Here is a 14189-nt window from a genome sequence, read left to right on the forward strand (position 1 = left end):
TTCAAGTAATGATTGCAAGTTAAGAGTTATCTTATCCAATCCAATCAGCTATAATTCTGTTGAATTATTATCAACTACACTTTCCAATACCATCAGCACTGTACCAGTAGTATTCAAACAGAGCACTCTCTCAAAGTTTACAATGGCAAAGAGTTCTACAACAATGTCTTTATATGCCGCTAATGATCTCTCTGTACAAGGTCAAAGTATTGAACTTCAAGGCAAATTTTTTACAATAATTGACATGTGTTCAATTTCTCCATCCACCATTGAAATTGGAATAACCAAAGCAACACTTTCATGTACATCTGACCTTGTTACCACATCGACAAAGATTGAGCTCTATCATGATGGACTCTTGGTTGGTAAATCTGCCAGTTTCCCAATTGACTTTGTAACATCAAGGTCAGGACAATCTTTTAAGGTTGTAATTTATGACACACTTACTGGTGGTAAAGCTAGTGAAGATATACTCTTGTCAAAAGCCATTACGTTCAGTACTAAATCATTACTTACAAGTAGTTTCGTATCAAAAATTGCAAGTCAAATGGCAATCATTTCACAATCGAATAGTGCCAGTTTTAAAGACATTTCCAGTAATAATAATTATATTGTTTCAATGATTAATAATATTGGAATAGCTACAGAGATTGTGCAAAAGGAAATCGCTTCATTGACTCCAAAAGCTTTGGATATGTCAATTACGGCAATTTCGAAAGACATGAAAGAGTCAAGTCCATCTCTAGGCTCGTTCTCAACCATGGTCAACCAGATAAAGGACTTGTCCAATCCTGAATATTTAACTGATTCAAATGTTGAGAAAACTACTCAAATTGTAAACGAATTTGTTTCATATACTCAAAGATTGACAAACTGGGATGATGGGATTTCTGCTTCGCTTTCTAATATTGTAACAAACATTGCTCCAAAGATATCTGAAACCACTACAATGTCCATGATTTCTAAAATTGCGTTTTCTACTATTTCCAAAAGTTCACAATTCACATTCACAACCACAAACTTTTTCCCAGATAAGAAACCTTCCAATTTGATTATTGTGAATGCAGTAAAGTCCAGTTACGTCTCCATGAACTCACTTTCGATTACATCCGAATCCAAAGTCCCACTAGTCTCATTCCAATTGTCCAAACACAAGACAACAGCTCAAGCCAATGAAGAAATCATAGTTTCACACTCAGTTTTCAAATATCCATCATCAAAGCGATCCATTACAACACCTAAAAGAGATTTCATTTCCCAATTGAGTATTTCTTCAAAAAACATTTTGGAAGGAACTGCTTCATTCAATATTCCTCTCCCATCGTATGCTTCACCAATTAGTCCTCTAATCAAACAAACTTTCAGATGTATTACTGTATACGACATGAAGGATTTCCAAGTTGAAACGTATTGTAAATACGCCAGCAATTCCAAACAATATTTATCTGAATTTCAATCTGATTCAACAACTGTTGTAACATGTTCATGCGATTTGAATTATTTATCAAAGCAATCTCAATTTTCAATGATTGGTGTAACAGCTGAGTATTTGGAAGATGATTCTGCCTATAGAGCAGACCAAGATGCAAAGGTAGCAGCTGGTGTATCTGTTGCACTCATATTCGTTATTCTTTTTATTGTTGGAATAGTTCTATTGGGTGTTGGAATTTCAGTCTTTTTGTATTTTAGAAAGAAGAAACAAATGCCACCTGCCCAATTCCCTGCCAATTCACAACCATCGATTCAGTACACTACACAACCCTCAAGTAGCACCATCAATACCTCTACTCCTGATTTATTGGTTGCCTATTCTGTAAATGCTGATTTTGAATTGGGAACTGTAAATGCTGGTCAGCATTGGTCAGTTCCAAATCAAATCCATTTAGGTGCTATGGATGGTATCGAAAATGTGACAGCACAAAATATTCAACCAACTTCAATTTAGTGGTAAATGATTCAATATTGCGAACAGGTTATTAAAAAAATACCAATAAAATTGATTTAATGTAAATCTAAACTTTTAGCCATTGAAATTATTTGATCCAAATCATTTTCGAAATCCTTCACAAGTTCTTGAGGATTGGCAGTTAAGGTATCAGCACAAACACCAAGAACAAGCTTTCCATTATGGCTCGACACAGCAAAAGATAATCCAACAGAAGCAGGGGAAGGTGCAAACACAACTAAATTGGATACCTTGACATTCTCCACTGTTAATTGAGTTGAGGATCCAACAATATTTGTGAAAACTGCAGAAACCCAATTGGAAACAAACTTGTAAATTGTAGAAACTGTGCTCTTTTGTAAAATATTAACTAGTCTACAAGATTGATATGTAAAAAATGGTTCTGGAAGTCTCTTGCTCTTATCCATAACCTTCTTGATTTGTAGGAGTCTAGACTCGGGATTTCTAGAGAGATTCTTCAAATTAAGCGGCACAAGCATAAATCCAAACTTGTTGGATAAGTTGTTAAACTCTTCTTCCTCAAGTCTAATATTTACAGGAACAGATAAGGTAACCTTCATATTGCTTTCATTATTGGATCTTCTCTCAGTAAATCTCAATAAGGCTCCAGAAAGGGAATTCAAAACAATATCATTCACTGTAGAGTTGTTACAGATCTTCTTAGCCACCAGTTTGACATCTGCAATATCAAAAGCCCTTGTCCACGAAACTTGCTTTTCTGTTGAAACTTTTGTTTTGAAAAGACTCTTATCACCTCCTCGAATAATCATAGAAATCCACTTGAGTGCAACCATAAGTAAGCCCCATAACAGCCACATAAATGCTATCATTCTAATGATATAGCCAATAACAGGAACGTGTTCCAATGAACGAATAGTCTTGGATATGAGTTTCCCCTTTCTTTCATGAAGTTCTTCCTTGAAATGCTCTTCTCCCTGGTCACAGAATTGAGAAAAGAACATTACTAAAGATGATCCATCTCCAATAGCATGATGAATTCTAAATAATAACAGATATCCCATGGCAGGACAATTATCAATCACAATACACTCCCACAATGGCTTGGAAAAATCAAAGGGTTCACAAACCAATTTACCTAGCAGCTCTCTAACAAGCTCGTGTTCTTCTGTTTCAGAATATTCGCGATTGCCACTCTTTAGTACTCTCATGTATCTAATATGTTGTTCAATGTCAATAGATCCTTGATCACAAAAAGTATTGTAATCATTGCTAACAGTAGACCTGAATCTTGCATATTGTTGCACAACCCTCTTATCCAATCGACTTCTCAAATCTTCATGTGAAATAGGACTCTCCAATGTTACAAAGGCACAACAAATGTTGGAATTTGTTGGTTCTTGGGTGATTAATGTCATTTTGGTTACATGTGACAAATCTTTGAAAGACGTCTTTCTAATTTCAGTGTTAATACTCAGCTTTTCCAAAACCCTTTTTGCTACTGCATTTCTTTCTTCAATATATTTGGTTTCCTCCTTTCTTTGTTTGATTGGTTCCTTGAATTCTACTTGGGATGGTGATTCTTGATGATGATTAACAAGGGTGGCAGTTACTACAGCTGTACTAACAGAATCCATCTCAATTGAAGAAGAAATTAATAGATTTTCTTTTTCAGGATTTGTTTCCTCTGCAAGAGTTGCCTCTTCTGTGCTATTATTGGTTATTTCTTGTGTGGTAGTAATTACTAATTCTTCTTTGATCACATTTTCTTCAATTGGTTTTTCATTCAAGTTTGAGCTTTCTTCCTTGTTGGGGTTTTGTTCAAAATTGGATTGTTCTGAAATAGGTTCTTGAGTAATTGTGGTCTGATTATCGATCATAGAATGCTCTTCATCATTAGTTATTTTACTTTCCTCTCCTCCATTGATCACAATTTCAATCGATTGAGCAGATTCGACAATGGTTTCTTCATTTCTTGATTGACTTGGTTCTTCTTCCTTCTTGTGATTATTTCCATTCATTGCAATAGTAGTAGAAGAATTTTCTGCAACATCCTCGTGATGGTGATGATGATGAGTGGCACTATCAATTTCTTGCATTAAATTCATTCCAGAAGGCGACAAGAATTCATCCAAACTCAAAGTCTGACTCTTTCTCTTACTTGCTGAGGAAGGAGTTGTTTGATTCTTCTTTTTCTTTTGTTTGGTCATTTTCTAGGTGTTTTAAGAATTTTCCTTGTTGTGTGTTTAGATTGTTGCTCTTGTTTTTACGACACTTCCGATTAGAAACGATCGAAAATTTGCCTTCTTAAACTCTTACTTTGTGGTAAGCTTGAATTGGGACTTTTTTTTCTGTTCTAAAATCCGAGTTGATGGTTGAAATTTTCCCTACCAAAGTTTGCTCTTTCCAGTTATTAGTTGGTTATTAATCTATTGATATCAATCGATTATTTTCTACGATATATCCACATTTATAATACCACTAGTAGTACAGAATATGGAGAATTTCCTGTGTATTTAATATTTGGAGACTAATATACTGCTGATTAAATTACTTTAAATTCCCAATAAATATTATTTCAAATGGTGTTGTATTTTGCCAACATTTCACTTCATGACTACGAATTCATTGAACATGCTGTGCAATCAATCAAATAATATTTTCTAAATCATGAATATTTTTAATTTTTTAAATTATTAAAAAAATGTCGAGCAAAAAGTACAAGAACGTGCCGAGCATATTACCACCACAGATTCAGGCCTTGTTTACACCAGGCCCTCCAGTCTCTTTTCTTCCTCCACTCGATGCTAAAAGAAGAAAGAAAACAAAACATAGAGATCTGAACGGAATTTCAGAATTTGTAGATAAATTTGAACAGGAACAAGTTGAATATGATGCCGAAGGTCAAGCTATTCGGACGAAAAAGTATTCAATGCCTGAATCGAGAAGAAAAAGAAAGGAAAGTAGACAAAAAGATAAAGCAATTAAAGTGGAAAATGTTGTAAGAAAAGGATTACAAGACTGGGATCCAAATAATGATACAAAGGCAACAACAGAACCATTCAATACATTATTTATTTCAAAGATGAATTATGAAACAACGGAGGATACTCTTAGGAATGCATTTGGTAAATTTGGACCGATCAAGACTGTTCGTGTTGTACGAGATGCATCAACAAACAAATCGAGAGGCTATGCCTTTGTAGAATTTGAAAAACATGAAGACATGAAAGAAGCATACAAACTAGGTGATGGTATGGAAATTGATCAGTGGCGTGTACTTGTAGATGTTGAAAGAGGTCGTACTGTAAAGGATTGGAAACCAAGAAGATTAGGAGGAGGACTGGGTAATTCTCGTGATCCTCCACCTCCAATTGTTGAAGAGAAGGTTGAAGAATTTAGACCTCCACAAAGTGGAGGAGGAGGTGGTGGTTTCCGTAAATCCTTCGGTGGAGGAGACAGAAGAGGAGGTGGAAGATTTGGTGGAGGTGGTGATAGAAGAGGAGGAGACAGAAGAGGTGGTGATCGAGGTGATAGAGACCGAGGAGGTTACAGAGATAGTTATGATGACAGAAGATCTTACAAGAGAGGACGTGATTACGATGATAGGTAATTAAAAAACATTTTATTAAGGTAGGTATTTATCTTGTTGTTATTGTTTTGAAATTGACAAAGGTACGTAAATGTATTGGAAAAGAAAATAAACTATTTTTCAAAAATTTAAATTTCTCTTTTTTAATAAATATATTTGTTTTGTAAAATTGATTCGAATTGTTTGTGTTATTTACTCTAAGACTGCCAAAACAGCTTCACCTTGAACGAGGTCACCAATAGCATATGGTAAACTCTTGATAACACCATCCTTAGTGGCCAAAATCTTGTGTTCCATCTTCATGGCTTCCATTGCAAGGATAGTATCACCCTTTGAAACCTTATCTCCTTCCTTAACCATGACAGCTGTAATTTTACCTGGCATTGGACTCTTCAATGATCCCATAGCTGGACCACCCTTTTGTTCGAAAGCAGCCAAAACTGGAACAATTTCATATCTTTGACCATCTCTTGTGAAGAGGTAAATTGTCTTTTGGTCGTGACTAAAAGCAAGGGTTGAGTGGAATTTTCTGCCATCAACAGAAGCAACAATTTCCTTAGTAGTAGCATCATAAGAACCACTAACAACATGGCTATTCTTACCAATCTTCATGACAAATTTGCTAGTTGTTTGTGGATCCCACACATGTTCAACATTGACAGAAACAATTTGATCTTTGTGGTGTGGATGGTGGAATTCAAAGTTTTCATCGTGATTGTGATTGAATCTGAGACCTTTGAGTTGATCGAATGGATCGCTTGAACGCTTAGTTTGTCTATCATTCTTGACAATCAATGAGAGAGTGGACAACAAGAAGACAGAATCATCAATCTTCTTTTCAGGGAAGAGTTCACTATAATACTTTTGAATAAAGTGAGTTTCCAATTCAGTGACATTCTTAAATCTTTCATTGGTGGCCAATCTGATAAGGAATTCAATATTTGTATTCAAACCAGAAATGTGATATCTGTGGAGACAAGAAACCAATTTACGGAGAGCCAATTCTCTGTTTTCGCCCCAAACAACAAGTTTAGCAATCATTGGATCATAGTAAATGGAAACTTCATCACCTTGTCTGACACCAGTTTCAACTCTGACTTCTCCTGGAATTTCTTCTGGAGGACTCAAATAACGCAATGTACCAGTACCTGGCAAGAAGTTATTTTCTGGATTTTCAGCATAGATACGAGCTTCGAAAGCATGACCAGTTCTCTTCAATTCGTTTTGGAGAAGTGGTAATCTATTTCCAGAAGCAACTTGAAGTTGCCATTCAACCAAATCTTGACCAGTAATCATTTCAGTAACTGGATGTTCAACTTGAAGTCTAGTATTCATTTCCATAAAGTAATAACTATTATCAGCATTGTCCATAATAAATTCGACAGTACCAGCACCAACATATCCAACAGCTCTGGCAGCATCTACAGCACTTTCACCCATAGCTCTTCTGACTTCATCTGCCAAACCTGGTGCAGGAGCTTCTTCAATAATCTTTTGATGTCTTCTTTGAACTGAACAATCTCTTTCAAACAAGTAAACACAATTTCCGTGAGTATCAGCAAAAACTTGAATTTCAATGTGACGTGGTGTTTGAATATATTTTTCAATTAAAACTCTGTCATCACCAAATGAAGCTTTAGCTTCACGTTTAGCAGAAGAGAGAGCTTCTTTGAATTCCTTTTCACTGTGGGCAAGCTTCATACCTTTACCACCACCTCCCAAGACAGCTTTAATCAAAATTGGGAAACCAATTTTCTTTGCTTCTTCCAATAATTTGTCTTCACCTTGTTCATCTCCGTGATAACCTGGCACAACAGGTACTTTGGCATGTTCCATAATCTTTTTACTTTCACTCTTTGATCCCATTGAAATAATAGCTCCTTCTGGTGGTCCAATAAAAACAACACCATTCTTGGCACAGAGACTGGCAAATTTAGCATTTTCTGACAAGAAACCATAACCAGGGTGAATAGCTTGAGCTCCACATTGTTTGGCAATTTCAAGAATTTTATCACCACACAAGTATGATTTGCTTGATTCTGGTGGACCTAACAAGTAGGCTTCATCAGCCATAGCTACGTGCATAGAATTGGCATCGGCTTCACTATAAACAGCAACAGTTTTAATACCAAGCTTTCTTGCTGTTTTCATAACTCTACAGGCAATTTCACCTCTGTTGGCAATCAAGATTTTATCAAAGAGTGGTTTCTTGTTTTGTTCATTGCAAAGTCTGCTGCTGATGATGATTGTGATGTGAGTTGTTGATTCATAATTGTATGAAAATATTTCTTTCCGCATAATGATGATGATGAAACGATCATATTTTGTCTCTTATTAGAGAATGAAGATGACTTATTGGCGGCAATAGAATTGGCTGCAACTACACTGGTTGATAAAGCAGCACCAACATTTTTACGGATCGATTTTGATTGCTTCAAGCTGTTACGAAGGAGCATTTTTTTTGTAAGTTTTGGCTCAGATTTTCATCACAAACAATAAACAATGCAAAATGGTAATGACAAACATTAATTGTTTGTTGATGAAGATAATATTCATGAAATGGAAAGAAGTAATGATACGGACTGTGGAATGTAAACTGCAACGATGATGAGCATGTTGTTCTTTTGCGATTATCGAGTAGTAACAGGAGTGGGACGGTATTCCTTACTTTTGAAAGTCCATTGTGCGGACAGTGGACATAGAAACAGTTTTGCTGTAATTGAATTTTGTTTTGAGTGAAAGTTCCATTGAAAAACTAGTTGGCCAAAACTCCAATTGATGAAAATAGCTTACATTCAGCTGGTGTTCGACTCATCACTCGAATTAAAACATTTGGCGCCAAAACAAATTCAAAAAAAATGGATGAAATAAATAACTCTCCCGTTATTGCAAATGAAGACGTGTTGGAAAAGTTAGAAACACAAGATACTGATGATGATCATAGCGAACAGCAGGTACAATTATCTACCTTGATACGATCTGGTGTTAATAATTTGGATAGAAATATAAAGATTACATGTTATGTTCTTCGGATCAAAAGATGTGAGTTTAGGAAATTATCAAATTGATGCTAACAAGAATAATAGTTCATATTGATTCACATTTTCTTAATGTTTCCGATGTTTTGATTACACCAACTGTCAATAGTCAGGGTTTTGTGAGTGACAATCATATTTCTGCTGCTCAATTGGTGCAACCAAAAGATGGATATGAAATAACAATTACCGATCGTGAAACTGTTATAGTTGTCATTCTATCACCTTTATTGAATGAATTAATAACTCAATCAAAAATTAGAGAAAACACTAAAATAATGATAACTAAATATAAAGTGCTAATCGATGAGAAGGTGAAAGGAAAGCAGAAGGGAGTTGTTTTCATTCAATCTTTGGAAATTATTTCACAAAACAAAAAACCACGAGTTTCAATTGAAGATTTTTCACAAGTTCTCGATGAAGCAAGAGGAAATATTTGCCCACTACTGTCAGGAAGAGGATTTTACATGCCACTAGAGGATGAGGATAATTTTGATTTTGAGGTATACAGTGGTACTGTACCAGAGGTAGTAAGTAGAATAATTGAATACTTTATTTTAACACATGAAAGACTCTGGTAGAGCCATTCGAGAATGTGTCACAATTGGCAGATATTATTGGAAGTGGCGTAAAGAAACCATTCATTGCTAGAATTTGGAAAAAGTCAAAGATAAGATACTTTGGAAAAACAAATGAGGAGAAACAATATCCAATGTTCTACGTATTATTAATTACAGACAAATCGACACCAAAAGGTGTACCAGTCACCATTTGGAATGAATTAGCATTGAAAACTTATGGAGATTTAAGTGTTGGCGATATTATTTCAGCAGAGGAATATAGAGTGAAAAATTTCCACGATTCTGGAGTTTTCTCAACCAAATTCAAAACTGAAATTTCTATCAACCCAACAAAATCACGAGTAATTCCAATTCAAAAGTTGGACGATAGAATTGCTAGCTTTGCTCCAATAGAATTTCCACTCACAAATATTAACACTATTATTCAATCTAAACTCGATGGAACAGTACTGAATATCATGGGCATTGTAGCAAATATTGGCCCTTACAGAAGAGAAAAGAGCCAACATCAATTCTCTCAGTATAGATATGTCACATTAATGGATCCTTCTAGCATTTCTGCGATGTCTGTAAAATTATATACTAATTCAAGAAAGCACATTTTGGATACTGTTCAAATTGGTCAAGTTGTGCTTTTGACTGATGTTTCTGCACATACATTCCTAACCTGTATGGACAAGGCTCAAACTACAACTAGTAATTTAGAAAGCTCATTCATTACTCATGTATTTACAGAATCGCAATTATCTACTCTAAATTTTGCCTCTAATATCAAGGAAATTACTGGATACTTTGAGGATTTGAATGAATGGAGAGAAAATAATAAGGACTTTTTCAATACTTGCCTTTCTGTGCCAACAACATTTGGACCTTCGAGGCAATATCCTATTCCAGACTTTCAAGATTTTGAATCATTCAAAGCAAGATATGTCAACATTCCTTGGATTTATTACAAGGAATTATTTGAGATTCCTACTACTCTTCAACGTTTTCAAAGTACTAATGTAATTGTCAAGGCAGTGGTGAAGGACATAACCATTGAAAATAACCTTAAAAGAAAGAGATCTCAAGAGGATGAGAGTAAGATGAAAAAGTCCAGCGATGCCAGCTCGACCAGAAGTGAAGAAAATTCCTATGAAGACGAAATTGACACTGCCTATACAATTTTAAGCCTAGAAACAGAGGTAAGTTTCAATTCAATACAATACAAATTGGAATATGATATTAATTTAACAACCTGCAAAGGGAGTAAATGGAGATAGAAGACTGGAAATGTTAGTACCAATTTGGAATAATGAATTTTCGCATCCTGACTGTTATAATCCAACTTTTTTGGATGTAATAGATGAGCATTGCGAACAACTTTTCAAATTAAAAAGTCAAACCCATTACTTTAAGAATATGAATAGATTAATAGAGTATTATAAAAAAGAGATTGTGGACCAGACATACATTTTTGGAGTGGAAGTTCTTTGCAAAGAATATTCTGAATGCAAATATTATGTTACTCACATGTTTAAGGATGAGCCATAGTTTTATTAGCAAGACTGAGATTACTGGATTAAGAAAACAGTTCAGTTTTTATTGCTCATAATGGCCTCCCTGATTTTTTGCACCTTGGTACTGAACTTGATGGCTTTTGGTTCCTCTTTTGTATTATCTGAATCAAGAGGAAAGCGAATAAAGCTTGAACCGTAAACGAATGTATCATCTGCGACTTCCTTCTTGCTGTCTGTATTAACTTGTCTTAGTTTTTTCAAATATTTCAATTCTAGACAAGAGTGAAGCATGATAGTATCTATCTGCATTTCACTATCTTCCAAAAAATTGGAAGAACTCACAACAGTTGGGGCAGTGAATTGATTTTCTCCAACCTTGAACAGAGAAGGTAATGTCTTTTCAAAAGTATCTGTTTGAACATCTTCCGGCTCAATAGAGAATTCTGGTTGAATTGTTTGATTTACCATCACTGGCTCATTCCAATAAAATTTAGTTCTAGTCTTCTTTGTTTTCTTGTTATGATAAATATCATTGTACTTGTTAACTAGAGCACTAATTTCCTTTTCAACATTTTCCAAATCCAAGAATCCATTTTGCTTTTCCTCATCACCTTCCACTCCTGAATAGAGTGAAGACCATTTCATTTGTTGATTCTTCCTCTCATAATATTCAACCTTCTTTAACTTTTCAATCAAAGTCTCCTTCCTTCGAATTCTTTCATTCTCCTCTCTTTCCGCTAGTACTCTCTTTTTATATTCTGTTTTAAATAACTTGATAGCTTGTTTTCTATAATTATTATTATCATCATTTCCATCATGATGAATATTTGCAATAATTTCAAAGGCTGGACAATTTTCTTGTTTTTTCCTCTCGTAAATGATTTTTTCTCTATAAAGATTCTCCAATCTCTTGGCCAATATTTCAATCCGTTCCATACTTGATGTATTATTCCCTCCATCATTAATTTTCTTCTCCAACTCTAAAGGCTCTCCGATAGTTTTAATAATCTTTCCACAATGTTTCCTGATTCTCCTTTGAAATTCGTTAATAAATTGCAATCGTAGATCGATAGCATCATCTTGTACTGTTACATAGTGAGGCATGAAGAATTTCAATCAGCTTATTTTTTTTAAGGATTTTTATTTTATTAAAATTATTAAATTGTTATTTAATATTTCTTCATCATATTGTCATGACAATAAAGTCCATAATTGGGTTATTTTTCATGTTCTATTTATGGAAGTGATTTTGATAAATAAATTACTATTTAAATATTGATCTGTTATGTTTATATAATTAAGAAATTATAAAAAGAAATGAAATTCATTCCGCTTGAAAGAAATCAATTTACCAATCTCTTGCTCAATCAACAGAGAATTCAAGACGTTTCGAATAATTCCAACTGTCAATGCAGAGCTCGTGATCAACAGCCAACTAATTGTGAATGTTCTCAAATCAATGTTGGAATATTATTGCATCCTTCAAGTCAAACTTCAATTCATGACTTTACAATTGAATCGTTTCTCAATCAGTTTAGTTTAAACCTCTTGTCGAAACTACCACATGGACAATCGATTAATATTATTGGAATTGCAATTGTCATGCCAAAGACTGAACTCAAACAAGAAGGAGAAAATGATTTCATCAGAGAATTTTGGAAATTTTCACCTCCTTATTCAAAACCTAACCATTATTCGAAACGAGTTTTAATTTCACTTCCTGGTGATGGCAATTCCCTGTGGTTTCATCTTTCTCCCTTCCTTTCCTTCAATTCCACTTCACTTCCTTCAAAACTATAAATGTTAATTTTCATCATCTTTTCATATTCCACTTTCTTCTACTTTCCACCAGTTTAAATTGTACAAATAAGTTAACTAGATCATTTATTGAGTTGTAATTAAATAGGCGCCGTAAATTCCAGTAAATTTTTCAAAATCTAAAAAAAATTAAAAAAAAATAGAAATTTCATTATCCTTGTTCAGCAGCGTCATCTTTGTATGTTCAAGAGTCGCAATCACAAATAGATTTTTCAAAGTTCAGCCAATAACAAGGAAAAACAAAATACAACACAACAACAATAACAAATACAACAATAACAAATACAACAATAACAACAATGAATAGTCGGGGGATAAAATCGAGCGGACTAGTAGGGAATGGTTCTACTTCTGCTCTTGTATTATTAATTATCAATGTGATGATGCTGATAGTAGCGATGAATAATTTCCTAATAATGACGGAAGCAAAATTTGAATTGATTGGACATAGAGGAGCTCCAAATTTGAGACCTGAACATACGTATGAATCCTATTTATTGGCTTTTCAACAAGATGCTGATTATATTGAATTTGATGTAATGCCATCTAAAGATGGAGTCCTTATGGTGACTCATAGTTTTGAATTAACTGGTAGGTACCTGATTGAAAATCTTTGAGTGTGCTAACTGTTTCTTCTATAGAAATTAGTAATGTTGCCTCTGTGAGCAAATTTTCGGATAGAAAGAAAACTAAAGTTGTCGATAAGAAATCATATTCTGGATGGTTTATTGAGGATTTTACTGCTTCTGAATTACAGGAATTGAGATTGAGAGAAAGATATCCACAAGCTAGAACTACCAAGTTTGATGACATCTTTGTCATGCCAACTCTTGAAACAGCACTTGACTATATAATTGCTATTACTCCAAATAATTCTTCTAAAATCAAGCTCTATATCGAAACAAAGCATCCAACATATTTTGCATCTGCTTTGAATGTCGATGTTAACCAATTGCTTGTTAATGTTTTGGAGAAGTACCATTATCTTGAATATACCATGTTCCAATCATTTGAAATTTCAAGTATGACTAGTATTCGTACAATTTTGTCCAACAAGAATATTCAACCATTGGGATATGTGATGCTTTTAGTGGCTAATGGTTCTCAAATTGATAATGGAAGAAATTTTGATGAGTACCTGACTGAGGAAGGTATTGATACAGCAAAGAGTGCTGGTATCACTGGTTTCGGACCAGCTTGGAAGATGGTTACTAAACCATGGGTTGAATCAGTTCACAAGAGAAATTTAATCATTCACCCATATACTTACAGACCTGAGGAATACTTTTTGAAACAAACCCCATATACCACCTTCTCTGATTTTATTAAGAGTGCTTTGGAACTTGGTGTTGATGGAGTTTTCACTGAGGACATTGATCAAACCAGAGCCATTGTTCTTGCCTATGAATCCAATTCAGTTGTGACTGTCTTGCTAATCGTTGCCTTTGTATTCGTTGGAGTTTTATTCATTGTCATTGCTGCCTCTGTTTTATCAGCTTACCTTTGCAAGAGAAAGACCAATCCATCATCATCAGCCACCCAAAACAGAGAAGAACGTGCAGGTCTTGCCCAACAATCCAATTCCTATTCATATAATCAAGATGAATAATTATTACCACTACTTTATAAATCTCACACAATAGATTTATCATCTTTTCAATTATAATGGATTCCAAGATTGACCTTTGATGTTTCAACTTGCTCCTCGAATTGGTTTGGGAACGCCCATTCATAATTAGG

At 34.5% G+C, this 14189-nt stretch overlaps 7 protein-coding genes across 7 annotated transcripts; 4 read left to right on the forward strand and 3 right to left on the reverse strand.

Moving 5' to 3' along the window:
• Positions 1-163: 163 nt before the first annotated feature.
• On the forward strand, positions 164-1945 carry NAEGRDRAFT_67008 (uncharacterized protein; the record flags this gene model as incomplete). Its single annotated transcript, XM_002677640.1, has 1 exon — positions 164-1945. One exon carries the CDS (start codon positions 164-166, stop codon positions 1943-1945), a length of 1782 nt encoding a protein of 593 aa, XP_002677686.1.
• A 31-nt stretch (positions 1946-1976) lies between these two features.
• NAEGRDRAFT_57890 (uncharacterized protein) lies at positions 1977-4134 on the reverse strand (the record flags this gene model as incomplete). The annotated part of the gene is made up of 1 exon (XM_002677742.1): positions 1977-4134. One exon carries the CDS (start codon positions 4132-4134, stop codon positions 2002-2004), a length of 2133 nt encoding a protein of 710 aa, XP_002677788.1. The 3' UTR covers positions 1977-2001.
• Positions 4135-4667: 533 nt separating this feature from the next.
• NAEGRDRAFT_3332 (uncharacterized protein) lies at positions 4668-5273 on the forward strand (the record flags this gene model as incomplete). Its single annotated transcript, XM_002677641.1, has 1 exon — positions 4668-5273. A coding segment is annotated over one exon (606 nt), but the record flags the coding sequence as incomplete, so codon positions are not given.
• Positions 5274-5632: 359 nt separating this feature from the next.
• On the reverse strand, positions 5633-7977 carry NAEGRDRAFT_79559 (methylcrotonyl-CoA carboxylase). The gene has a single exon (XM_002677743.1). It carries the CDS (start codon positions 7812-7814, stop codon positions 5709-5711), a length of 2106 nt encoding a protein of 701 aa, XP_002677789.1. The 5' UTR covers positions 7815-7977; the 3' UTR covers positions 5633-5708.
• Positions 7978-8374: 397 nt separating this feature from the next.
• NAEGRDRAFT_67012 (uncharacterized protein) lies at positions 8375-10394 on the forward strand (the record flags this gene model as incomplete). The annotated part of the gene is made up of 3 exons (XM_002677642.1): positions 8375-8534; positions 8603-9081; positions 9123-10394. 3 exons carry the CDS (start codon positions 8375-8377, stop codon positions 10392-10394), a joined length of 1911 nt encoding a protein of 636 aa, XP_002677688.1.
• Positions 10395-10706: 312 nt separating this feature from the next.
• On the reverse strand, positions 10707-11735 carry NAEGRDRAFT_48720 (uncharacterized protein; the record flags this gene model as incomplete). Its single annotated transcript, XM_002677744.1, has 1 exon — positions 10707-11735. One exon carries the CDS (start codon positions 11733-11735, stop codon positions 10707-10709), a length of 1029 nt encoding a protein of 342 aa, XP_002677790.1.
• A 1112-nt stretch (positions 11736-12847) lies between these two features.
• On the forward strand, positions 12848-14058 carry NAEGRDRAFT_48721 (uncharacterized protein; the record flags this gene model as incomplete). The annotated part of the gene is made up of 2 exons (XM_002677643.1): positions 12848-13040; positions 13091-14058. 2 exons carry the CDS (start codon positions 12848-12850, stop codon positions 14056-14058), a joined length of 1161 nt encoding a protein of 386 aa, XP_002677689.1.
• Positions 14059-14189: the final 131 nt, after the last annotated feature.

Source organism: Naegleria gruberi, assembly GCF_000004985.1.
Source record: "Naegleria gruberi genomic scaffold NAEGRscaffold_21, whole genome shotgun sequence".
NCBI lineage: Eukaryota > Heterolobosea > Eutetramitea > Acrasida > Naegleriidae > Naegleria > Naegleria gruberi.

Coding starts and splice junctions, on each gene's coding strand:
- NAEGRDRAFT_79559 (XM_002677743.1), bottom strand. CDS start 7,814: ATGCGGAAAGAAATATTTTCATACAATTATGAATCAACAACTCACATC.